The sequence below is a fragment of the Heptranchias perlo genome, chromosome 9, assembly GCF_035084215.1.
Source record: "Heptranchias perlo isolate sHepPer1 chromosome 9, sHepPer1.hap1, whole genome shotgun sequence".
NCBI lineage: Eukaryota > Metazoa > Chordata > Chondrichthyes > Hexanchiformes > Hexanchidae > Heptranchias > Heptranchias perlo.
In genome coordinates, this window is record NC_090333.1 from 24,368,798 (window position 1) to 24,396,387 (window position 27,590).

At 42.5% G+C, this 27,590-nt stretch overlaps 1 protein-coding gene across 8 annotated transcripts in view; it reads left to right on the forward strand.

Moving 5' to 3' along the window:
• The window catches only part of LOC137325201 (receptor-type tyrosine-protein phosphatase F-like), a 521,369-nt gene that overhangs the window by 185,715 nt on the left and 308,064 nt on the right, over positions 1-27,590 (forward strand). For all 8 annotated transcript variants that reach the window (XM_067990027.1, XM_067990026.1, XM_067990031.1 and 5 more), the window contains 2 exons: positions 5,455-5,600; positions 9,733-9,874. In XM_067990027.1, coding sequence (XP_067846128.1) covers positions 5,455-5,600; positions 9,733-9,874 — 288 coding nt within the window. The remainder of the gene's footprint in view (positions 1-5,454; positions 5,601-9,732; positions 9,875-27,590) is intronic.

The window sequence follows — 27,590 nt, forward strand, 5'->3', positions numbered from 1 at the left end:
TTTCAACAATTTGTTTTTATTGCTGGAATCAAATGCCAGCTTAGCAGAGTAATTGCTCCATCTACCTTGCCTCAGCTTCGCCACTGCATGAACGTGAATCTTTTCACTTTCCATTGGCTTCTGCAAGTGAGATTGCAATTTGTTCTCAACTGTGGATCAGCACCCCTAATTCCATTATCTATCCTCAGAATTGTTTTGAGTTCTAGAATCATCTTTGTTGTCCCTCTCTGAAATATAACATCCTTTTCAGAATAAGTGGGAATATTTGCACATAATATACAAAATTAGTTAGATTTTAGCATTTTCTCATTCCAGACAGAATGTTCAAAGCTGGTACTTATGTATTGAATCTATTCCTGCGGCATGTATATGGCGTATATTGCACTCCTGACTTGCTAAAGGACGTGTGTATGTGACACAATCAATTTTTGCTTATTGTAATAATTGTAAAGCATCAGATCCTGCCCTTGCGTAAAGGAGCAGCTTTTTCTTTAATTATTACGATGAGCTTGTATCTTGCAGTATACAGTCCTGGTCTGTCTATTCAGGCATTCGTGGCCTTTTACAAACACTGCTTGTCCTTTTCGGAATGAATAGTAATTATGTTTTGCAAACATTTCATTTCTAATGCTGTCCCTGGAGATATTTTTGTGTTTATTGCTGTGGTTCCAGTGTTTCAAAATCTTTTAATGTTCTTTATTGGGTGATGGGGGCGAGGAATGAGTGATCATTCTTTCTCATTTGTATTTTGCCGTGTTTAACTGACATGCTCTTGAAAAGAGCAAGGCACGTTTTAAAGTTTATCATACGACTGTTAAATCTGATTTTGAATAAAATATATAAAATATTGGAAAGGTCCACATTTTACTCTTTCACTCTCAAATTTTCAAACCTCTACCATTTGAGGCAGTTCTGCAATGTGCTGTAACTCTTGCTGGCCTTGAGTTCACCCTATTTAAATTACAGAACAGATTTAAGATAGCTGTGCATGTACAACCTTTATAGCCAAACCTGATGACTGCATATGTGCACTTTTCCTTTATTTCACATTATTTCCCTTTTCACCCGTGTCAGAGTTACTTTCCTACTCGGCCGTCAACCAAGTCGAAGTGAAGAAAAAAATCTCTTCAAAACACTCCTGTTTTCTCAATACACTTTTCCTTTAAATAATTCTTTGTATTTTAGCCCTTTCCATACAGTATTTCATCACCTCATGGTCTGCTTTACTGAACTCCAATTTCTTAATAGCTTTTATCCAGTATGTCCTCATTTCAACTTTTAAAATGAATAACTTTGTTTACTGGATTCCAAATGTTCCCTTACTTGAACTTGACTTACTATTCCCTCATTAGTTATGACCCTTGCGGGTTCCTTCTTGAAGTACTTCAATAAACTCCCACTTGCGTACAGATGGTCTTCACTGGAACTCCCAGTCTATGTCAGGAAGTTTTAAAAAAAAACCTATGCAAGAAGTTTCTGCTTGCAAAGAAAGAGCTGCAAGACCAATGGCAAGCTACTGCATATGCAGTGATATGGAATATGCAGTAATATTCTCTGTTCTGATGTGCACTCAACTGGCACTGAATTTTTTTCAGAAAGCGTTCAGAATAGGAAACGATGCTGATCTCCATTATTTCTTCTGGATCATTTTCAAGGAAGTCAAAAAATAATGAAACTTCAAATCTTGTGCAGGTCCATCAAAATTATAGTTTTGATTCTGGACATGTGTTGTGTTAGCTGATTTCAGCCAGTGCAACAGTGAGGATGCTTTTTTTTTTATTCGTTCATGGGATGTGGGCGTTGCTGGCAAGGCTGGCATTTGTTGCCCATCCCTAATTGCCCTTGAGAAGGTGGTGGTGAGATGCCTCCTTGAACCGCTGCAGTCCGTGTGGTGAAGGTTCTCCCACAGTGCTGTTAGGTAGGGATTCCAGGATTTTGACCCAGTGACAATGAAGGTGATGAAGGAAATATGCAGGGCTACGAGGAAATGCTACAATTGGCCTCAATGTCTCTAGGCTAGAGTGGGCAAATATTAGCCAGGGCTGCTGATCCTGATTGCTGTTTCTAGTAGTAAATGCATTTGTGGACATTAGGGACAGAATTTGAACTCTGAAAAATGGGTGGGGCTGGGGGGAGCATTGAAAATTGCAACAATTTGCGACCTGCCTCCAACCCACCCATTTCCAGTCTTCACCGGGGCAGGACGAGGGGCGGGCAACCAACCTGCTCTCAGGAGGTGGGTCAGTTGCTATAACCTTTCAAGAAGGCTGCAGGCCTCCATTTTGAAAGGTTTTGTGATTGCAACCCCTGGGGACCAGGATTCACAGGCCGCCTCCTTCACGCCATGTGAGAGGAGGCAAGAAAGCCCGAAACTGCAGGTAACTGCCTTTTGTGGCACAGCTTGTGGGCCCGGAGGAGCAGGAGTGCTTCCTCCAGGCCCAAGAAGCCTAGCAGCAGCAACCACCCACCCCCACCCCCAATGATCGTGGACCCTCCCCTCCCGATCTCTGATTTCTCTTCCCCCCCCCCCCCCCCCCTCCCCAAACGATCACGGACCACTACGATGGCTCATCGGTCCCCCCATGCCCCCCCCACCCTATTCATATGATCTAAGACTTACCTTTCCCCATCCTCTTCCTTGCTCTGCTCCCATCCGACTCAGGCCAGACTGTCAATCAAATCAAAATCATAAGGACATCCGAGAAACCCGTACCTCTGGGTTTCCCATTCGCGATTTGACCCGCCCCTTCCCGGCTCCGGATCAAAATACTGGCCGAGGTGAGGACAGGGTCTGGCTCTGGCAGATTAAATTAAATAGGTGGATAAAAGAAAAGGAGATGATAGGATTTGGAACAGGGTGGGTAAAGGTTATTGGGGTTATTTGCTTATGTGGAGAGTGAAGAATGATACCGACTGGTTGGGCTGAATGGGTTGTTTCCGTGTTGTAGCTTCTATGTATTTCTATGTATATATAAAAAATGGATACTTGGGCGAGATACCAAAGAGGTGCTGCTACCCATGGAGCTACAGCCTAACAAGAGCTGCTACCTACAAAAAGAACTTGAATTTATATGGTGCTTTTCATGACCTCAAGTCTTTCCAAAGCACTGCACAGCCAATGAAGTACTTTTGAAGTGTGTAGTCACTGTTGTAATACAAGGGAAATGTGGCAGCCAATTTGTACTCAGCAAAGTCCCACGAACAGTAATGTGATATTGCTTGAGGAATAAAAAATTCTCAGGTCACAGGAAGAATTTCCCTTTGCTTCTTGGAATAGTGCTTTGGGATCTTTTATAAGATCTTCTGAGAAAAAAGACAGGGCCTCGATTTAATGTCTCACCCAAAAGGTGGCACCTCCAATGGTGCAATACTCCCTCATTACTGCACATTAGTGTCAGCCTAGATTGTGTGCTCAAGTTTCCAGAACCCACAATCTTCAGACTGAGTCAAGGGATTGACGCTGGAGGGGAGAAATATTCAGGGAAGGAAGGGAAACTTTTTTATTATTATTATTAATTCTTGGGATGTAGATATAGTCGTGAGAGGGAGACTGCTATGTAATGACTTGATTTTGGGAGTGAAGGCTCCCCCTTAGATTTAAAGTACTGTATCTAATCAGAAGTGGATTTCTTTTTCTCTTCTGACCATTTGGTTATGCAAATCTTAAACCATTCAACTGGAGACAACATTTTGACACATTTGCCAAAGAAATTTGTCACAGGGAATTCATCAAACGTTTCTGTTACAATAATCTAGGTATTTTATAATTCACAGCTATAATGACAAACAGTAAGTTTTATACCATGTAGCTGTCTTCAAATGGAATTGCTGCTTTAAAAAAGATCCGAACAACCCAAAAGTAAATGTGTTGAAGCATTTGCAGTTTTAGCATGGGTTTGACTAATTCTTTATACATCTAACTTAAATGGTTGAATTTTAGCAGTTCATAACCAAAGCTCATAAATCAGTAAAGTGACATTGCTTAACTTGGTACACTTGAATTGTACCTTTTTGTTAATTCATTCGTGGGACGTGGGCATTGCTGGCAAGGCCAACATTTATTGCCCATCCCTAATAGCCCTAGAGAAGGTGGTGGTGAGCACCTTCTTGAACCATTGCAGTCCGTGTGGTGAAGGTTCTCCCACAGTGCTGTTAGGTAAGGAGTTCCAGGATTTTGCCCAGCAACGATGAAGGAACGACGATATATTTCCAAGTTGGGATTATGTGTGAAATAGAGGGGAACGTGCAGGTGGTGCTGTTCCCATGCGCCTGCTGCCCTTGTCCTTCTAGATGTTGGAGGTTGCAGGTTTGGAAGGTGCCGTTAAAGAAGCCTTGGCAAGTTGCTGCAGTGCATTTAATAGATGGTACACACTGCAGCTACGGTGCGCCAGTGGTGGAGGGAGTGAATGTTTAGGGTGGTGGATGGGGTGCCAATCAAGCGGGCTTCTTTGTCCTGGATAATGTCGAGCTTCTTGAGTGTTGGAGCTGCACTCATCCAGGTAAATGGAGAGTATTCCATCACACTTCTGAATTGTGCTTTGTAGATGGTGGAAAGGCTTTGGGGAGTCAGGAGGTGAGTCGCTCGCCGCAGGATATCCAACCTCTGACCTGCTTTTGCAACGACAGTATTTATGTGGCTGGTCCAGTTAAGTTTCTGGTCAATGGTGACCCCCAGGATGTTGATGGTGGGGGATTCGGCGATGGTTGAATGTCAGGGGAGGTGGTTAGATTCTCTCTTGTTGGAGATGGTCATTGCCTGGTGCTTGTCTGGCATGACCTTTTGACAGTTGATCTCTAAAACAAATTGTTTTCCTAATAGAGATCAGCACAGACCCAGGATTGAACTGTGGACCTTCTTGGTCTGTAAGGCTCAGTGCAGCACTGAGCCATCCAATCCCAAGTCCTGAATTTACATATCCTTTATCTCCTTAGAGCAGAGATGGTTAAAAGGAGATTTGATAGAAGTATTCAAAATCACGAAGGATTTAGATAAAGTAAATAAAGAGAAACTGTTCCTGTTGACGGAAGGGTCAAGAGCCAGAGGACACAGATTTAAGGTGATTGGCAAAAGAACCAAAGGTGACATGAGGAAAATCTTTTTTATGCAGCGAGTATTTATAATCTGGAATGCGCTGCCTGAAAAGGTGGTGGAAGCAAATTCAAAAAGGAATTGGATAAATATGTGAAGGGAAAAAATATGCAGGGCTACGAGGAAAGAGTGGGGGAGTGGGACTAACTGGATTGTTCTTACAAAGAGCAGGCGCAGGCTCAATGGGCTGAATGGCCTCCTTCTGTCCTCCTGAAAACCATTCTGTGATTACCATAGTGATTGCTTTAATGGGGATCATTCTACTTGCAATGTTCTTGATTCTAATTCTACATGAACGACTTGTGTTTAGGTTCTAAGGTAGAATCTCGGCTGTTGGACTAATCTGCAACACTGACATTTTGCAGCTGTGCCAAGTTTTACCCGAATCCCTGTGGATCAGATTGGAATTTCTGGAGGAGTGGCGTCATTTGTGTGCCAAGCTGTAGCAGAACCTAAACCTCGCATCACCTGGATGAAGAAAGGGAAGAAAGTCAGCTCTCAGCGCTTTGAGGTAAAACTATGTACCTTAAACAATTATAAATTTTTTTAAATGGTTGAAAGAAAACAGACTGAACCACTTGGGAGAGCCAAACATACAGAATGTTAAGTTACGTGGTGGAACTGTGACAGTAACTGCCCCTTTTTGGTCAGCTGAGTGATGTGTAGAAACCTATCACCATATTTAACAGTCTCCAGATCAAGTTACTATGAAACCTAAACCCAACTAAAGTGTTTGTTCTGCCCAATATGGAGTACACAATATGAATGAGTTGTATTTAGGTTTGCATATGTTTTAAGGTAGAATCTAGGCTGTTGGACTAATCTGCAGCACTGACATTCCACTTAACAAAGTCCAGAAAATGTAAGTTCAGGTTGGCAGAACCTGAGACTTAGGGACCCTCAAGTGAGTGCAGAGGTACTGCTGGCATTTGACCAGCTGAAACAGTACAGCTTACCAGAGCTGCTTCTTGCTGCTCATCCAACTAGGACCACCCTACACATTGGGACATTGGCTTGGAGGATTATCTGGAGCCAAGTGTGAAAAATCCCAGCCCCCTGTGACTGGTTTATCCTTCCATGTTCCATTGCAATTAAGGACCCTGTGGGTCAAAGGCACAAGCATGGTGCTATTGCAGAATCATTACTTGTGCTGCAGGGGGAGTGGGAGTTAGGTGAGGCAGGTCGTGTTGTTGCTCAGTAAAATGACCAGGTTATTATTGACTGTCAGTACTTCGGGAGTACACTGGTTGGAGGCTGCCCCTCCTAACAATGGTGCACTCTTACTCTTTGGAAAAGAAACTAATTGGTAAGGTCAGGGTTGCCTAATAATGAAGGCATGGGCACACAAGCAATAGAATATTTTCAGACAAGTGAAACAAGACAAGCTTAAACAATCTCCATGCAGATGGGTCCTTACTAAAACCTGTTAGGTTAGATGGCAGCTCCAGCCCTCATTGGCCTGTTGGAGAACATCAGACTTGTCAGTCATTTGCACTAGACCAGAGGAACTGGTTGGCAGGCTGTAACTAGTGGGGTGCTGCAAGGATCGATGCTTGGGCCTCAGCTATTTACAATCTATATTAATGACTTAGATATGAAGGGACTGAATGTAATGTATCCAAGCTTGCTAATGATACAAAGCTAGGTGGGAAAGTAAGCTGTGAGGAGGGCACAAAGAGTCTGCTAAGGGATATAGACTGGTTAAGTGAGTGGGCAAGAAGGTGGCAGATGGAGTATAATGAGGGGAAATGTGAGGTTATTCACTTTGGTAGGAAGAATAGAAAAACAGAACTATTAAAGGTTGGCGTTCAGAGAGACTTGGGTGTCCTCGTACAAGAAACACAAAAAGTTAGTATGCAGGTACAGCAGGAAATTAGAAAAGCTAATGGCATGTTGGCCTTTATTGCAAGGGGGTTGGAGTACAAGAGTAGGGAAGTCTTACCACAGTTGTACAGGGCTTTAGTGAGACCTCACCTGGAGTACTACGTACAGTTTTGGTCTCCTTATCTAAGGAAGGATATAATTGCCTTGGAGGCAGTGCAACGAAGGTTCACAAGATTAATTCCTGGGATGAGAGGGTTGTCCTATGAAGAGAGGTTGAGGAGAATGGACCTATACTTTCTGGAGTTTAGAAGAATGAGAGGTGATCTCATTGAAACATATGAGAGTATAAGGGGGCTTGACAGGGTAGATGCTGAGAGATTGTTTTCCCTGGCTAGAGAGTCTAAATCGAGGGGGCATAGTTGCAGGATAAGGGGTAGGTCATTCAAGACTGAGATGAGGTGTAATTACTTCACACAGAGAGTTGTGAATCTTTGGAATTCTCTACCCTAGAGGGCTGTGGATGATGAGTCATTGAATATATTCAAGCCTGAGATGGATTGATTTTTGGACTCGAGGGGAATTAAGGGATATGGGGATTGGGCGGGAAACCAGAGTTGAGGTCAAAGATCAGCCATGATCCGATTGAATGGCGGAGCAGGTTCGAGGGGCAGTATGGCCTTCTCCTGCTCCTATTTCTTATGTTATTATACTAGGTTCGTCAGAGATTAGTCAGATTCACAAATCCATGACTCCCAAGTGGAATAATCCATTTGAAAATTATTTGTCTTTCAACTGCTGCTTTTGTTGTTCTGATTCCTTCTGTTCAATTATGGAAGTCATCACAGCCAAGCTTGATCCTGTTCTCACCCACAATGTCCACATACAAGTACTTTACAGCAGATATCACCGGCTAGCAAGCAAGAGTGAACTTCAGAATGTTGAAGCTGTGGCTGAGGCAGTTCCATTACCCACGAATCCATTAAAGGGCCAATAATCCAGAAATGGTCTAAACCAATTTTTATTGCTGATTGCACATGTAGCCTAACGAGCAATGTTTCAAAGTGTTTGCTGAACATATCGCTATACAAAGCCACCAGCCCGTGTTGATGCTTGGCTAAAGTTGTGAATAATTTAATAGAATAATAGAAAAGTTACAGCCCATCGAGTTTGTGCCGGCTTTATGCAAGAGCAATCCAGCTAGTCCCACTCCCCCGCCCTATCCCTGTAGCCCTGCAAATTTTTTCCTTTCAAGTACGTATCCAGTTCCCCTTTGAAAGCCATGATAGAATGTGTCTCCACCACCCCTCGGGCAGTGCATTCCAGATCCTAACCACTCGCTGTGTGAAAAAGTTTCCCCTCATATTACCTTTGGTTCTTTTGCCAATCACCTTAAACCTGTGTCCTCTGGTTTTTGACCTTTCCGCCAATAGGAACGTTTTCTCTGTATCTACTCTGTCTATTCCCTTCTTGATTTTGAATGCCTCTATCAAATCTCCTCTCAGCCTTCTCTGTTCCAAGGAGAACAACCCCAGCATCTCCAGTTGATCCATGTAACTAAAGTCCCTCACTCTGGAATCATTCTAGTAAATCTTTTCTGCACCCTCTAAGGCCTTCATATCTTTCCTAAAGTACGGTGCCCAGAACTGGACACTACGGCCTTGATTTTCAAAGGAAATTGTGGGGGCAGGGGGGCTGCGAAAATTAGGGAAATCCCGAGCGGGTGAGGGAGTCGACCGCAAGCCCCCGTCTTTCGGGTTGCTTGCGGACGCGTCTGTATGCGTGCGTGCCTCACGAATGCGGAAGTCCCACCAGCAATTTATTTCTGACGTATATAGTTAAAACAATTTTAAACTTATCAGGGTGGCTTTCCCATGGCGTCCGATTCACGCCTGGTGAAGGGCCAAATCAGGCAAAAATAAACAAAATAAATTAAATAAAAAAACCATTACACAGAATTAAAAAAACAAAATAAACCTACCTTTCCACCCTCTTCCGCCGTCCCCCCGGTCCCCCTCTCAGCTCCCACCTGCCCCCACCCCCCCGCTGTCCCCCTCTCCACCCCAATCTTCAGCGCCCTTCACTCTTTGTTCCAGTGCCGGATGACATCTCGTGCTCTCTCTTTCTCTTTCTGTCTGTCCCCCCTACCCTCCGGCATTGCAGCTCCTGTTGGCAGTCAGCCTGTCAATCAAGAGCTGCCGGGCACGAAACCCGGAAATAACTTTAATCACCATCAATTACATGGCACGAGATGCGCATTCCACGGGAGTGAGGTACCCTGCCATTCCTCGATTTATTATATTAAAAAAAAGTCTTAAAAGAAGCACGCATCAGCTATTCACCAATCAGCTCCTTCCCGTGTGCTGTCGTCACTTTTTGTTTTTTACTTTCTCCCTGACATTTGCGCTCCGACTCCCTCTCCTCTGCTCTGCCGCCTCAGCTAATCTCAGGCCTCCAACTCCTGCCTTTTTACGGACCGCTCCCTCTCCTGCTCTGCCGCCTCAGCTGATCTCAGGCCTCCGCCTCCCGCCTATTTATGGGCCATTCCTTCTCTCCTCTGCTGCCTCAGCTGATCTCGGGCCTCCGACTCCTGCCTTTTTATGGGCCATTCCTTCTCTCCTCTGCCACCTCAGCTGCTCTTGGGCCTCCGACTCCCGCCTTTTTGTGGGCCGCTCCTTCTCCTCTCCTCTGCTCTGCTGCCTTAGCTGCTCTCGGGCATAATATTGAAGGAAAATCTTTGCTCAGGCTCCAAATAGAGAGGTCACCCATCACCCCTTCCATCAGTTCTGCATTTAATTAGATGTTGTTTAATTGATTTTTAGGTTATAGAATTTGATGATGGCACTGGATCAGTGCTTCGAATTCAACCGCTAAGGGCACCACGAGATGAAGCAATTTATGAATGCACAGCAACAAATAGTATTGGAGAGATAACAACAAGTGCCAAACTAACAGTGCTAGCAGGTAAGAACTTTTTTTTTCTTGTGTTGCAGTGTTTAATTTATTGATGCAACATCAAATCTCATTATGGTACCAATAGATTCAGTATATCACTGAAGTGTAGTTGTTAACCTGACACAGGGGCCACACAATTAATGATGTGAGTGGTTAGTTAAAAAGAAAAGATTGAACTTGGTATAATAATGGGATGTTATACAGAATTCAAAGGAGACAAGCTTATTAAGGACAGAAATTAAAACCATGAAAGCAACAGAAGAGACAGAAAAAGGAGGATTCTTCCTGCTCCGTTTTAAGAACATAAGAAATAGGAACAGGAATAGGCCATATGGCCCCTCGAGCCTGCTCTGCCATTCAACAAGATCATGGCTGAACTTCTACTTCAACTTCACTTTCCCGCCCTATCCCCATATCCGTTGATTCCCTTAGTGTCCAAATATCCATCGATCTCAGTCTTGCTCATGTACTCAACGACCGATCATCCCTAGCTCTCTGGGGTAGAGAATTCCAAAATTTCACAACCCTCTGAAGAAATTTTTCCTCATTTTGGTCCTAAATGGCTGACCCCTTATCTTGCGACTATGGCCCTAGTTCTAGACACTCCAGCCAGGAGAAACAGCCTCTCAGCATCTACCCTGTCAAGCCCTCTAAGAATTTTATATGTTTCAATGAGATTACCTCTCATTCTTCTAAGAGAGTATAGGCCCATTTTACTCAGTCTCTCCTCATAGGACAACCCTCTCATCCCAGGAATCAATTTAGTGAACCTTCATTGCATCCCCTCTAAGGCAAGTACATCCTTCCTTAGGTAAGGAGACCAAAACTGTACACAGTACTCCAGGTGTGGTCTCACCAAAGCCCTGTACAACTGCAGCAAGATTTCCTCACTCTTGTACTCCAACTCCAGGTGTGGTCTCACTAGAGCCCTATATAATTGCATTAAGACCTCCTTACTCTGATTTTCCAACTCCCTTCCAATAAAGGCTAACATACCATTTACCTTCCTAATTGCTTGCTGTACCTGCATGTTAACTTTCTGTGATTCGTGTACAAGGACAGCAAATCCCTCTGACTACCAACATTTCTTAGTCTCTCACCTATTAAAAAAGTCCTATGTTTGGTGCTACAAGGGATCTTACAGCAGGAGTGTCCATTCACATTGTAAGCTGTTCAGCCTGTTCAGATTGCACAGATTACCAAGATATCTAAAGCTACTTTGACCTTATTGACTGTATGGAGCTAACCTCTATTATTTAGTTCATCTCTGAGAATTGTACTTTCTAGTGATGCGTTCATTGATTTGAATGTATGAGCCCATATCAAGAATTTGGACTCATTGCATGGAGTCTACATGAACATGTATGGAGTTAGCTTGCAGACCAAGCTGGGGACCTATTGCATTTGTATATATGTAGTTGTCTATTGTATTGATGATGTTTTCATAGTGAGAGGTTTAGGTATACAGGGCAGCATGCTTTGTGGCCTATCCAGTTTAAAAATATGGAGTATACTTCTCATGCATGTGGATTAGAATGATGTTTGATTTGAGTTTTTGCATGTTTACTCCAATTAAAAACAATGCTTAACAATATTAAACAAGAGCAGAAATACACAACAAATTAGTCTGCATTTACAAAGCAAATGTAAATAGGTGAACTTTCCAGGTGAAAAGCTTTGTGGGGTACACCTGAAATGTTAACTGATGTTCTGTGTATTTTCAGCATTTGTAGTTTCTTTTTTTCTTCTTCTTTTTATTTCAAACAGTAACATCCTTTTTGTTAACTTCATTCTGGGACTGATTTGGAATGCAAGCATTTTCCTTTTATGTTGCATGTTGGTGATTGTCCTTAGCAGACATTTGGTCAACTCTGACTTCTGCTTGTATAAACAAAGCATTCCATTTAATTCAGGGATTTAGAATTTAAGATCACACATTGCTGAAGTGAATAACAACTGTACTTGTATTAAAAAAAGTATAATTTATTCTTCATGAACATGCATTAGTTTTGTCCTTTGAGTTTTACCTGCAGTTATTTGCCTTTTTGAAGTGACTGAATAAGATGAGGAAGTCACAAGATAGATACAAATGAAGGCAGCCACATAACCCACCTTATTCATAAAGAAATACAATCCCCAATTGTAGCATCCACCTGTTAAATGAATTTAGGTCCACTGTCCTACCCAGAAGTCTATTCCAGCCATTGATCATTCTTTGTGAAGATTTGAACTTGTGCCCCCTTCACCTGCTGTCATGATTTAGTTTGAAGTAATGTTCTGTATTTATCTTTTCTATGCCATTTGCTATTTTGTATCGCTTTATGAGGTCCCCTCTCAGACATCTCATTTCAAAGTTATTCTTTGTTTCTCCTGCCTTTCCACATAACTCAGTCTTCAGATACTAGGGAACATTCTCATGACTCTCCTGCTTGAATATCTATCTTGTGTCTCTGTGACCAGAACTGAAGTAGTACTGAGGGTGTGGTTTGACCAGAGCACTGTTCAGTTTAAGCACAGCTTCTCTGACTCTACTTCTTTGGCTATGTAGTTCAACATTCTACTTGCTTTATTGATTGTTGCTGCACAGTGACTTGGCATGTTAAATGCAGAGTCTACTACTGGCCCTAGGTCTTTTCAATTTCACCCCCTCCCATTTAACCACCATTCATGTAGTAATTATGCCATACTAAATTTCATCTTCCAATATTGTGTCTACTTAGAAGTTTTATTTAGGTCTCTGGCCACCATCTCTCAAATTTTACTAGTTTGCATTGAGCTTCAGAGTTCAAGTTGTTAACATTAATTAGATGCTGTAGGAGTCCCAACACCAATTCCTGTACACTGTCCTGAGTATGGGTTTATAACCTGCATTTACACTGAAAATGCAGGAGGGCACAGTTTGTCATAACTTAAGCTGCAGGTATAGCCAAAGTTTCATAACTTGCACAGCATAAGATTGTAGCATAAATTGTGGGGTTTTCCTCCATTTCTTGGGGAGAAATTGCAGGCTATTGTGGATATGTATTGGCACTCTCATGCTAAATCTGAGTAATTGTTTATACAGTGACACAGTGAGACAGAGGTAGCTGTTGTCTTTCCCATCCCACTCTGTACAGTTCATGATGGCACTCAGTCTCCATCCCATCCATTCATACACTCATTGTTCTCACAATTCCTCTCAGTTCATGCTAACACTTTTTTCTCCTCCTCTAGGAACATAAGAACAAAGGAACAGGAGTAGGCCATTTAGCCCCTCGAGCCTGTTCCACCATTCAGTGAGATCATGGCTGACCTGTGACCTAACTCCATATACCTGCCGTAGCCTCATATCCCTTAAGATTTTTGTTAACCAAAGATATTATCAATCTCCGATTTAAAATTAACAATTGAGCTTCCATCAACTGCCGTTTGCGGAAGGGAGTTCCAAACTTCTACCACCTTTTGTGTATAGAAGTGTTACCTAACTTCACTCCTGAATGTCCTGGCTCTAATTTTTAGGTTATGTCCGCTAGTCCTAGACTCCCCAAACAGCAGAAATAGTTTCTCTCTATCTATCCTATCAGTTCCCCATAATATCTTGTAAACTTCGATCAAATCACCCCTTAATCTTCTAAATTCCAGGGAATAGAACCCTAGTTTGTGTAATTGCTCTTTGTAATTTAACCTTTGGAGTCCAGGTATCATTCTAGTAAATCTACGCTGCATTCCCTCGAAGGCCAATATATCCTTCCTAAGATGCAATGCCCAGAACTGAACACAGTACTCCAGGTGTGGTCTAACCAGGTCTTTGTATAGCTGTAGCATAACTTCTACCCCCTTGTATTCTAGTCCTCTAGATATAAAGGCCAGCATTCCATTAGCCTTTTTGATTATTTTCTGTACCTGTTCATGACATTTTAATGATCTATGTACATGGACCCCTAATTCTCTTTAGATCTCCACTGTTTCGAGCTTTTCACCATTTAGAAAGTACTCTGATCCATCCTTCTAGGTCCAAAGTTGTTGACCTCACACTTGCTTATTTCCTTCCTTCTCCCCCCCCCCCCCCCGGAACAGCAATTCACACTGTCACTCCTCTTCCGAGTGTCGGCTTAGCTTGGTGATAGCACACTCAGCTCTGAGCCACAAGGTCGTGGTCAAAATCCATTCTAGGACTTGATTGCATAATCTAGGCTGAAACTTCAGCCCAGATGAAGATGTCATCTTTAAGATGAGACATTTAACCAAGTCTTGATCTGCCTGTTCAGGTGGCCGTAAGAGTCCATGGCACTATTTGAAGAGCAGGGGAGTTCTGTCAGTATCCTGGCCAACATTCATGCCTCAACCAATACCACTTAAAACAGATTATCTGGACGTTTATCTAATTTGCTGTTTATCGGAGCTTGCTATGTGCAAATTGTCTTCAACTTTTGCCTATTGACTGTTCAAGAGTAATTTATTGGTTGGGAGGTGCTTTGGGACGTTCTGTGGGGTAGGCTTGATAGACTAGCTGATCCTTTTCCTGCTCGTTAATTTCGTATGTCTTGAGGATGTGAAAGGTGCTTTATAAATGCAGGTTCGTTCTTCTCCCCACCTCAGTTCAAGCTATCACTCTTCTCCCCTTCCCCTCAATTAACGCTGTGACACTCTTCTCCCCCCTTCCCAGCATTCATACTGCCCCTCCTAACCATACCCCAGTTTATGCTGGCACTGTACTCCTGACACACACACACACACACACACACACACACACACACTTTAGTCAGATGTGTTCAAACTTAGCCTGCTTTGGTTTGCATGCTATAGCGTCTAAGAACAACTCTTGAATGTTAATATGCAGCCCAGGGAGATTGCTACTCAAATGGAGATCCATGATCTATGTGTACTGCATTGCCTGTTTGTCACTGCTCCTGAACAAACCTCACCATTGCAAGTTAAGTAGTAACCAATTGCAGCTTATGAGATTGACAAAACATGTGAGTCTTTCGTGCATTTGAGACTCCTGGGGTAATTTTATACTATTGTGCTGTCAGTGGTGAAAGAGCCATGTGCCTTTTGTTTGCAGCACTCTTAACATAAAAGTGCCTTGTGTTTACATCTATGTTTCACTTTGAGTAATGGATGTTTGTAACTCTCTTTGATTGATCTGTGGATCTGGCCACTATTGGGGATTTATTGTTTGTTTTTTCCTTTGGTTTCGTTGTATATGCTTTAACTTTTCTGAATTTGCTTTGTTGAAAAAATATAAGTTTAAAGTTATTTTTAAATAAAATTGTAACAACCAAAAATAAATGAAGTTTCTTCAATACTAGTATGACCCAACTGGTACTATAGTCATTCTTAAATGCTGCTGCTTGTGTGCTGCTGGACCCATAATCCTGTTAGAAAATGCCTCCATACGCAGTTGACCAAAGTATCAGATGATCTGCACTGATCAGGTGATGCGGGATGCCTGAAATTGTACACAAGGGAAAATAACGTTTCAAATACATGTGTGATCTGCAGTTCAAGCTTGACCTGGTGGAAATTAGCTATATTACCGGACAGTTCTGCTGAGGTGCTCACCCTTTGTGTTAGTGCAGAATGACTGTTGGTGCCCCCTTGTGGACAGAGAGGGAATCTGCTTTTTTTTCCAGACTGGAGGAAACAGTACCATAAAGTTTTAAAAACTAAAACAAAATTTAAGTTGTGACTTTTTGTGAGGGGTGGGGAGTTTAAATACTTCTACATTCTTCAAGGTAAAAGTAAGAAATGTTTATCGTATCCAATTCTGCAGCACAAAATGTATTGAATAGATTGATTACATTGGGCAATGCATTCTATTTGGTTATTTCAAGCCCTAAAGTTTTTTTTCAAAAACAAGTATGCTGTAAAGCTATGAAAGTGCAGATCAACAATGCAAAGTTGATCTGTTGTGTCAACAAAAAGAGTGAGACTTGGTCACCAAACTTTGCCTCAACGTCATGCATATCTGACACTGAATTCTATAGATGTGTTAACCCAACACCTTGGAAGGGAACAGAACAAAGCATGACTGTTTTGATTTGAAAGCTTAGGGCAAGCCTGCTCTAGGGCGCTGCTATGCCCAAAGCTGGCCTAAAGATGATTGTGATCCTCAGAACCCCTTTGCCAGTTTTTGTAGTACTTTGGCACTTTCCTATTTGCACATGGAGGCTCAATGAATGAACATATTAGATTACCAGCTGTAGGTTTGGCCATTCTCTTTTGGTGAAAGAAGTTCAACCTTTGTATATAAAATTTCGCCTCAGTATACTTTTTGATTTTGTTGTTGATGTAACTTGGAGCTTTTCTGTTTCACTTTGTTATGTTTCAGTGTGCTTATTATCTGCAATAACTGCCACTTCCACATAAAAGATTGAAGACTTGGTTCAAATCAGGTCCTTAATACTATAGAGGGGGAGACTGCACAAAGAGTGAATATCTCAATTTTACTTTGTCCTCCGGTGGTGGTTTTCTCCTGTGGTATAACAGCAATATTTTATTTGTCTTCCAAAGGATGAAAAATTCCATTCCACAGTAGGTTAACTAAAATTAATTAATTCTGCTATTGTCACCTCTGGATTCCATATTGTGTACCAGTTCTCTTTGTGTAGGCAGATTGTTCCTTTTGCTAACATCCAAGTTGAAGCACATTGTGTTGCAAGGAAAATAATGAAGTATGGTTATTTATGAAGTTTAAATTTGCAGTCTTTAAGTTAAAATCGTTAGTCAGCTGATTACACCCTATCAATGTCCCTGCCTCCAAAGGTGAGTGTGCATCGTGATTACATGTTCAGTTAACACTCTCTTGTTTGGGGTAGTTTTAAAAAAAATATTGGTTATGCATGTTGCAGCTATATCATTTGCAACCTGTTTTTTTGCTGTCCAGAGGAGGTAGGAACATTACGAACAGAAGTAGGCCATTCAGCCCCTCGAGCCTGCTCCGCCATTCAGTTAGATCATGGGTGATCTTTGCACCTCAACTCCATTTATCTGCCTTTGCTCCATAATCACCTAATACCCCTTCCCTAACAATATAGAAAGCTCCAATTGTCCTAGCATCTGCATCCTTTTTGGGGAGAGTGTTCCAGATTTCTACTGCCCTCAAACTTTATCATGTTATGGTCACTGTTTGCAAGATGTTCCCTTACTGTCAAATTCTTAATTAATTCTTGCTCATTACTCATTACTAAATCTAGTATGGCCTGTTCTAAAACATATTGTTTCAGAAAACATCCTGGATACACCCTAGAAATTAATTGGCTTTACGATTTGAGCTGTTTTGCATCTCCTAGTCTATGTGAAAATTAAAATCGCCCATTATAACTACTTTTCTGATTCTACATGCATCTCTGCTCACTATATTTATGCATCCCACTAGTCCGTCACTGCTGTCAAGAGGTCTGTAGATAACTCCCACCAGAATCTTGCATCCCTTGCTTTTCTTAATTCCACCCAGAGTGTTTCCACTGTCTGATCTCCCTTACTGATATCCTTTCTTTCAATTGCTGTAATATTGTCTTTTAGCAATATTGCTACTCCTCCTTTCCCTAGTTCCCAGTCCTTTCTAAAGTCATGCACAGTTTGTAGCCAAGTCTACTGGCTACTATGCTATGTGCTTTGAGCTCAATTTGTGTTTCTATTTCTCTTGTTTTATTCTTTACACTACATGCATTTGTGTAGAGAACTCGTTTGGTTAACAGTCCCCGCCCTGCCCATATGCACTGATGGTGTTTTCCTCACAGTTTGTAACATCACATTTTTTCATATTTTGCACATTCCTGTTTTATTTATATCAGGGTGTATTAATAATTTCTGTGCTATTATCTGAACTTGAATTATTTATATTCCTTTTTGCACTCTGACTTTTGCTTTCATTGCTTTTTCTCATCTTTTGGTTGTTATCAGTTGGACCATTATTTCTAGCTGAACCGGTGTCTTTCCCCCCCCCCCCCCCGCCCCCCCACCCCCAGCTACTTGATTGCTTTGTCCTTTCTACAGCCCTATTTATCCTTTTAGCTAGGACCTTGGTCCAAGCCCAGTTCAGATATCTCAGTGGTACAGCTTCTTCCTGACCCATTTCTGGTTCCAGTGTTCCATGAAATGGAATTCCTCTTTCTCACACCAATCTTTCAGCCACGCATTTACTTTCCTGATCTGTTTGTCCCTATACGAATTAGCTCGTGGCTTGGGTAATAATCCTGAGATTACTACCCTCACGGTCCTGCTTTTTAATTTAGCTCCTAGCTCCTCATGCTCTCTTAGCAGGACTTCCTTCGTGTTCATTCCTATGTCTTGGTCCCTACATGGACCACGGCAACTGGTTCTTCACCCTCCCTTTCCAGGTTCCATTCCATTCATTTAGAGATATCCCTTACCCTGGCACCAGGTAGGCAACATACCTTTCGGGACACTCAATTGTTTTTTGTAAAAAGCTGCGCATTAGAAATGAAGCAATTGTGACTCAGATGTTTTGTAGAATTACACAGGATTTTTTTGAAAGCAACACACCCCTAGTACATGTTCATGCAGGCACAGCAATTGAAATAAAAAATATTGCATGCCATGCAATATACCATAATGGTCTTGACATCAACATAATTATCAGTCAGACCTATTGTGCTTGACTGGCATTAAGTCCAATTGACTGATCAGCTTTTGCAGTAGAGGCACTGGTTACTCTGGCAACAGCATGCACTGTTACCTTTTAATAATACATAACAGCAGCTGTAATGAGTGAACTTTTAGTGAATTGTGTAAATACGCTCCAAGAGATTACTCTGATAAGATACTTTCACACGGGATGAAAACATAATTTGTAGCCTGTAAAGATTAAATCTGTACCATGTTTTCAGAAAGCAGCAGGGTTGTGGGTAAAAATCTTTAACCTTTAGTTGACTGCTGCAACAGAAGAATTCATAGGATTAGCAAGGTTCAGAAACTTGATTGTTTCTGCATTCACAGCTTGCATCTATTTGGAATGTTCTAATTATACATGTTATCTTACAACATTTTACCAATGAGCCTTTCAGTGATTCCCGATGAAAAGGGAAAGTACTTAGGGTATGTCAGGGACATAGCCCGCCATTGAAATGTCAACATGAGAAAGGTCTATAGAATGTAGGGAATGGATACTACAGTGAAGTGGTGACTCCTAATAATGTACTACTTGTCAGCAAGTTCCTCACAGTTCTGTGTGCATACCAATTCAGAAACATTTTTTTCCTCAAATTTAGCACCAGAAAGACTTTCCCTGTGTGTGTCTCTAGTGGCTTTCTAGTGCATAAGGCCCAATATTACAACAATATGAAAACCTGCATTTATCTAGTGCATATTAGTAGAACATGTCCACTTTTCAGCCAGTTCTCTCAAACAACAGCTTCCAGGACTGTACTGTGGATTCCTTGTGTTGGTGATTGTTTTTGAGTTGTGTTTTAGACTGTGTGACAAGAAAAAAGCTTTTTTGTTTAAGATTTAGTATGGTATTGGCATCTTTAATGGTACTAAAGGCATTAAAAACCAGCTTCAATCACAGAAATCATATTCCAGTTTAAAATACAAAACATACAAAAATATAATTTAACCGTTATTTAAATCTGCTCGTCTATGTAGCCAAAACAGTAGAATATAAGTTATACAAATTAATGATCAAACTATACAGTGCTCTGGGAATACCACACCCTGAGTACTGTGTCAGTTTCTGGACACAAGGCAGACATTCAAACATTGTTAACAGTGCAGAAAAGAACCACAAGCCAGATCCTTAGTCTTAGTTATGAAGAATGATTGAAGAAATTTGAGCTTTTCAGCCTTGAAAGGTGCGAGGTGGTCTTATAAAAGTTTAGAAGATTGTAAACACAATGGAGAAGACAAATCCAGAAAATTACTATAAATTCAATTGCAAGTGTAGGACAAGGGGCTACAGGTTCAAACTAAATGAAGGAAAATTTAAGATTGAGGCCAGGAAGTTCATCTTCACATAAAGAGTGATCATCACGTGGAATAGACTCCCGGATGCAGTAATGGAGGTGAAATCAAATTGGGTGCTGCATTGGGGGTGGGGAACTTTTGGGTTATTCTGAATAGATGAATCTAACATGGGCGGAATGGCTGTCTTCATCTGTAATATTGTAAAAAGAGCCACTATAAAAAAATTACTTGCTGCATAGTCTAGTAGTTTAGCGCAATAGTTGCAAACCATTTGCTGTTTTCTATCACATGAAGAGGAGCTAAGCTTAGCAACTGCTGTAAAAATATAAATTGTGTTTCTGTTACTATTCTTTTATTATTTAATACATTTGTTCGTCAGTTAAAGCCTAAGTTAAAGTCTAGTGTAGTCTTATTCTGCCGCCTTCTGAAGTCAAGGAGGATTACATGAAAGCATGGGATAAAACCAGTTAGCTGAAACAAATTTGAGGGTTCTGTTTTGTTACTTGGGTATGCTACAAATTGACCTTTATTTGTGCAAGGGAAAACACTCCCTCTGGGACATAAGGAGCTGGGTTCCCCTATGAGAGTAGTCTGCAACACAGAACAACATCTTGAACAAAAGGCAAAAACATCTAAGTGAAGAAATTTCACAAATGTAACATTGTACCCTCTACAAGGATTTTATCTTTAGCTACTTTTTCTCTTAATTATACATCATTGCTGCTATTAAATGCACAAGGAAGATCAGTTACGTATTACAAATGGTGCAATATTATTCATAAGAAATATATGTGCCTGCTTTGAGAATTAATTTATTTTGTGCTGTTGACCATGGTCGGTGCTTTCAATGAGAGAGAAAGATGTTTTGAAAAAGTTAGCTTCAAGTTCAGATGACTTTTACGTCAATTTGACACAGTCTGAATAGAAATAATGGCCTGGTAGGTAGAGGTTAAAGTTCTGTTTACACAACAGAAGCAAATTTATCTTTGTGTCAAATTTACAACATATTTTAAGCTGATCTGAATAAACCTGTGTGTAACATTAAGAGCTGTTGGGTGGACGAAAATGTTTTTGCCTTGGTATGTTAACCGTGTTCTAAAGTAGCTGTATTCAAAACTGGTTAAGTTTACAACATGCTTTGTGTTGTGCTTATATTATATAGAATTTACAGCACAGAAACAGGCCATTCGGCCCAACTGGTCTCTGCCGGCGTTTATGCTCCACACAAGCCTCCTCCCACCCTACTTCATCTCACCCTATCTGCATATCCTTCTATTCCTTTCTCCCTCATGCACTTACCTAGCTTCTCCTTAAAGACACCTATGCTATTTACCTCAACTACTCCATGTGGTAGCAAGTTCCACATTCTAACCACTCTCTAGGTAAAGAAGTTACTCTGAATTCTTTATTGAATTTATTAGTGACTATCTTATATTTATGGACCCTAGTTTTGGACTCTCCCATAGGTGGGAAAATCTTCTCTACGTCTACCTTATCAAATCCCTTTATAATTTTAAAGACCTAATTTAGGTCACCCCTCAGCCTTCTCTTTTCTAGAGAATAGAACCCCAGCCGGTGCAGTCTTTTTTTGATTCTTGTAACCCCTCAGTTCTGGTATCATCCTTGTTAATCTTTTTTGGGCACCTTGTCCAGTGCTTCTATATCCTTTTTGTAATATGGAGATCAGAACTGTACACAATACTGCAAGTGCGGTTTAATCAAGTTTCTATACAAATTTAACGTAACTTCCCTGCTTTTCAATTCTATTCCTCTAGAAATGAACCCCAGTGCTTTGTTTGTATTTTTATGGCCTTGTTAACTTATATTCTGGTACAAACAATTCTGTAATATGCTGTGCCCCCCTGGTACTGTTGAATCTGTTTAATCCATTTTTGGACAGATTCCATAGCAGTATTTGCAACAGATAAAACAGATATTCACCTGCATAGTTATTTAAAAGTTGCGATTTGAGATTTTACTTCTGACTACTGGACCTTTCCAGAGGCTTCGGGATGGTCTAGCAGGCCAGCAGACAGGAAACAATATTGCTCGCCTGTAAGGGTAGACAGAGTCCTCAACCTATTTGCTGCAGAAAATGTGGCAACTGACACAGCCAGCTACATTTATTTTATTGTTACTTTAGAAGTCACTTGGGAAACAAATTCTTCAGTTTTTTTTGCATTTCTGGAAACATTTTCTCATTTTCTTTACAGCGTTATCTCTGAAGTCGTGGCTGTGGTTAGTTGTAGCAGCACTGTGAGGTGAATACAGCATCACTGATGACACTTCACAGCGTATATGCCAGAAAATAATTTCAGAGGCAGAGCCAGCGCCAGATATATCAGTCCTCTCCTTCCAACAATCACTTACAATGCTCAGTTGCTGTTTTTCGTAGAGTACCTAAATCAGCATGTCTACGTTAATCTCAATAAGTCTGCAGTTAATGTCATGCGTAAAGCATCCTGTGATAAGCAGTGCAAACAATCAGATTTGAGTAAATCTAGCCTATTTTGTACCATTATGTACAGTAGAAATGATTTGCATAGATGTTTAATTTTGTTCAGATTGTACTTTATGGCAAGGAATGTTCTTGGTTTAAAAGCATTGCATGATATATGGATAGCAATAGAATGTGTGATTTGAATCGAGGCCATGCATATAGTGATGGTAACTCTTGATCTTGGTGTAAAATATTTTTTTTAAGCTAGTGTTTGCTCATGGATTATTTGTGCAATGTCATTGGTGGCAATTAATATAAAATAATCTGATTTAGTAGTTCCCAAAATGTTTAAATTAGCTCTCTGTACTTGTTAATACCTTTCTTTCCTCCTTCCTTTCTAACGCATCTTCCTTTCTGTCTCTCTAACCTCCCCTGCCTTCCTCTCTCTCTTCCCCCTCCCCTACCCCTCGCCCCCCTTTTTCTCCCAGTCTTCTTACATAAGAACATAAGAAATAGGAGCAGGAGTAGGCCATACGGCCCCTCAAGCCTGCTCCACCATTCAATCAGATCATAGCTGATCTTTGACTGCAACTCTGCTTTCCTGCCCGATCCCCATATCCCTTGACTCCCCTAGAGTCCAAAAATCTAACCATCTCAGCCTTGAATATATTCATGATGTGGAGATGCCGGTGATGGACTGGGGTTGACAATTGTAAACAATTTTACAACACCAAGTTATAGTCCAGCAATTTTATTTTAAATTCACAAGCTTTCGGAGACTTCCTCCTTCCTCAGGTAAATGTTTCAGGAGCTCCTTGAAGCCTACGCATTTATACATATAGAACAATACATGGTGTTTACAGACTGCCCCTGCAACTGCCCGTTGCCAAGGCAATCACCGTGTTCAGACAGAGAGGTGTCACCTGCAGAACCCCCGAATACACATTCAACAAAAAAACAAACAGGGAAAAAAAACAGAGAGAGGCAGAAACATCCGGAAGGCAGAGAGAGCCAGCAAATGACCCATTATATTAAAAACAGATAACATTTGTTCGCTGGTGGGGTAACGTGTAGCGTGACATGAACCCAAGATCCCGGTTGAGGCCGTCCTCATGGGTGCGGAACTTGGCTATCAATTTCTGCTCGACGATTTTGCGTTGTCGTGTGTCTCGAAGGCCGCCTTGGAGTACGCTTACCCGAAGGTCGGTGGATGAATGTCCATGACTGCTGAAGTGTTCCCCGACTGGGAGGGAACCCTCCTGTTTGGCGATTGTTGCGCGGTGTCCGTTCATCCGTTGTCGCAGCGTCTGCATGGTCTCGCCAATGTACCATGCTCTGGGGCATCCTTTCCTGCAACGTATGAGGTAGACAACGTTGGCCGAGTCACAGGAGTATGAACCATGCACCTGTTGGGTGGTGTCCTCTTGTGTGATGGTGGTATCTGTGTCGATGATCTGGCATGTCTTGCAGAGGTTACCGTGGCAGGGTTGTGTGGCGTCGTGGACGCTGTTCTCTTGAAAGCTAGGTAATTTGCTGCGAACGATGGTCTGTTTGAGGTTGGGTGGCTGTTTAAAGGCGAGTAGTGGAGGTGTGGGGATGGCCATAGCGAGGTGTTTGTCCTCATTGATGACATGTTGAAGGCTGCGGAGAACATGGCGTAGTTTCTCCGCTCCGGGGAAGTACTGGACGACAAAGGGTACTCTGTTGGTTGCGTCCCGTGTTAGTCTCCTGAGGAGGTCTATGCGATTTTTTGCTGTGGCCCGTCGGAACTGTCGATCGATGAGTCGAGCGTCATATCCCGTTCGTACGAGGGCGTCTTTCAGCGTCTGTAGGTGTCCATCGCGTTCCTCCTCGTCTGAGCAGACCCTGTGTATTCGCAGGGCCTGTCCATAGGGGATGGCCTCTTTGACGTGGTTAGGGTGGAAGCTGGAAAAGTGGAGCATCGTGAGGTTGTCCGTGGGCTTGCGGTAGAGTGAGGTGCTGAGGTGCCCGTCTTTGATGGAGATTCGTGTGTCCAAGAAAGAAACTGATTCTGAGGAGTAGTCCATGGTGAGCTTGATGGTGGGATGGAACTTGTTGATGTTATCGTGTAGTCTCTTTAGTGATTCCTTGCCGTGGGTCCATAGAAAGAAAATGTCGTCGATGTATCTGGTGTATAGTGTTGGTTGGAGGTCTTGTGCAGTGAAGAAGTCCTGCTCGAACTTGTGCATGAAAATGTTGGCGTATTGGGGTGCGAATTTGGTCCCCATGGCTGTTCCGTGTGTTTGGGTAAAGAACTGGTTATCGAAGGTGAAGACATTGTGATCCAGGATGAAGCGGATGAGTTGTAGGATGGCTTCCGGAGATTGGCTGTTGTTGGTGTTGAGTATTGATGCTGTCGCAGCGATGCCGTCATCGTGGGGGATACTGGTGTATAGTGCCGAGACGTCCATCGTGGTGAGAAGTGTTCCTGGTTCAACTGGTCCGTGGGTACTGAGTTTTTGTAGGAAGTCTGTAGTGTCGCGACAGAAGCTGGGGGTTCCCTGTACGATGGGTTTCAGGATGCCCTCGATGTATCCAGAGAGGTTCTCACACAGGGTTCCGTTGCCTGATACGATGGGACGTCCGGGTGTGTTGGCTTTGTGTATCTTTGGGAGGCAGTAGAAGTCTCCCACGCGGGGATTACGTGGGATGAGAGTGCGTAGGATGCTTTGAAGGTCTGGATCGAAGGTCTTGATCAGTTTGTTGAGCTGGTGGGTGTGTTCTTTGGTCGAATCTGCGGGTAACCGTCTGTAGTGTTCCTGGTTGTCCAGTTGTCGGTATGCTTCTTTGCAATAGTCTGTTCTGTTCTGTATGACTATGGCTCCTCCTTTGTCCGCTGGTTTGATGACGATGTTGCGGTTGGTCTTGAGAGCGTTGATGGCATTGCGTTGTGCTCGGGTGACATTCTGGACTGTCTTCTGAGTGCGGCTGATGAATCTGGCATTGACGCATTTCCTGACAGCTTGAGCATACATGTCCAGCTGAGGGCAGCGACCCTCCGGAGGAGTCCAGTTTGACTCTTTCCTCTTCGGTTGCTGGACCGCGGATCCCTCTGTCTGCTGTTCCGGATCGTCGATTGTCTCATTGGGTTCGCTGCTGAAATCTTGGGGTTTGTGGTAGAATTCCCGGAGCCTCATTCTCCTGATGAATTCCTCTGTGTCCGCCGCGAGACTAGTGGGGTCCATTTTGGTAGTGGGGCAGAAATTGAGCCCTCGGCTGAGAACTTCGATTTCGTCTGGTTGAAGGGTGTGGTCGGATAAATTGACAATAGACTTCCCTGTGGTTGCAACCGTGGTACCAGGGGAAGCTTGGTCGTTGCTGGTGGTGATGCCGAGTTTCTCAAGCTTCCTGCTCTTGGTTTTCATGCAGGCAGCGTAGTTCCGTTGCCTCGTCTGTTTGGCGGTATAACGTAGCTGGTCTGCTGTGTCCTGAGTACAGGTTGAGAGTATGGACTCTATCTTGGTTTCGAGGTTGTGGCGTCTGCTGTAGAGTTGGTGTATGAGATGGTTGCGGAGTGTGCGAGAGGTACGGCGGCAGAGTCTCTCAGCGTAATCCGAGTTGTATGTGGACTTGAGTGGGTTCGTGATCTGGAGTCCTTTCGGGATCTTGTCTGCTTTCTTGCAGCTCTGTAAAAACTTGATGTCTGTGTCTAAATGCGCGATCTTCTTTGATATCCTTTCCACTGTGAGCCGGCAGTTTGTCGTGTCGATGGTAGTCATGATGTAGAGATGCCGGTGATGGACTGGGGTTGACAATTGTAAACAATTTTACAACACCAAGTTATAGTCCAGCAATTTTATTTTAAATTCACAAGCTTTCGGAGACTTCCTCCTTCCTCAGGTAAATGTTTCAGGAGCTCCTTGAAGCCTACGCATTTATACATATAGAACAATACATGGTGTTTACAGACTGCCCCTGCAACTGCCCGTTGCCAAGGCAATCACCGTGTTCAGACAGAGAGGTGTCACCTGCAGAACCCCCGAATACACATTCAACAAAAAAACAAACAGGGAAAAAAAACAGAGAAAAAAAACAGAGAGAGGCAGAAACATCCGGAAGGCAGAGAGAGCCAGCAAATGACCCATTATATTAAAAACAGATAACATTTGTTCGCTGGTGGGGTAACGTGTAGCGTGACATGAACCCAAGATCCCGGTTGAGGCCGTCCTCATGGGTGCGGAACTTGGCTATCAATTTCTGCTCGACGATTTTGCGTTGTCGTGTGTCTCGAAGGCCGCCTTGGAGTACGCTTACCCGAAGGTCGGTGGATGAATGTCCATGACTGCTGAAGTGTTCCCCGACTGGGAGGGAACCCTCCTGTTTGGCGATTGTTGCGCGGTGTCCGTTCATCCGTTGTCGCAGCGTCTGCATGGTCTCGCCAATGTACCATGCTCTGGGGCATCCTTTCCTGCAACGTATGAGGTAGACAACGTTGGCCGAGTCACAGGAGTATGAACCATGCACCTGTTGGGTGGTGTCCTCTCGTGTGATGGTGGTATCTGTGTCGATGATCTGGCATGTCTTGCAGAGGTTACCGTGGCAGGGTTGTGTGGCGTCGTGGACGCTCTTCTCTTATATATTCAATGACTCAGCATCCACAGTCCTCTGGGGTAGAGAATTCCAAAGATTCACAGCCCTCTGCGTGAAGAAATTCCTCCTCATCTCAGTCTTGAATGGCCAAACCCATATCCTGCGACTATGCCCCCTCGATTTAGACTCTCTAGCCAGGGGAAACAATCTCTCAGCATCTACCCTGTCAAGCCCCCTCATAATCCTATATGTTTCAATGAGATCACCTCTCATTCTTCTAAACTCCAGAGAGTATAGGCCCATTCTACTCAACCTCTCTTCGTAGGACAACCCTCTCATCCCAGGAATTAATCTAGTGAACCTTTGTTTTACTACCTCCAAGGCAAATATATCCTTCCTTAGATAAGGAGACCAAAACTGTATGCAGTACTCCAGGTGAGGCCTCACCAAAGCCCTGTACAACTGTAGTAAGACTTCCTTACTCTTATACTCCAACCTCTTGCAATAAAGGCTAACATACCAAGTATACTATTGCTTTAAGAATTCACATGTATTTAAATGACTAATTTTGATAGATCCGCCTTCTTTTTGTCCATTAAGGTAAACCTCACCTTGAATTAGTGGCTGTGGTTAGGTACAATGTGTAATTACCAGTAATTAACTTAAGTAGTTCAGGGTTATTTTTTCAATTGTCTGCACAAAGCAACAGTTTCTGCTTCCTGTACTTATCAGCTGAATTTGTAATTTTTCATTGCATAATAGTAAACCCCAGGCAGAAAGCATTGCATAAGGTTAGAAGCTGGTGCACCATTCTGCTTTAGATCA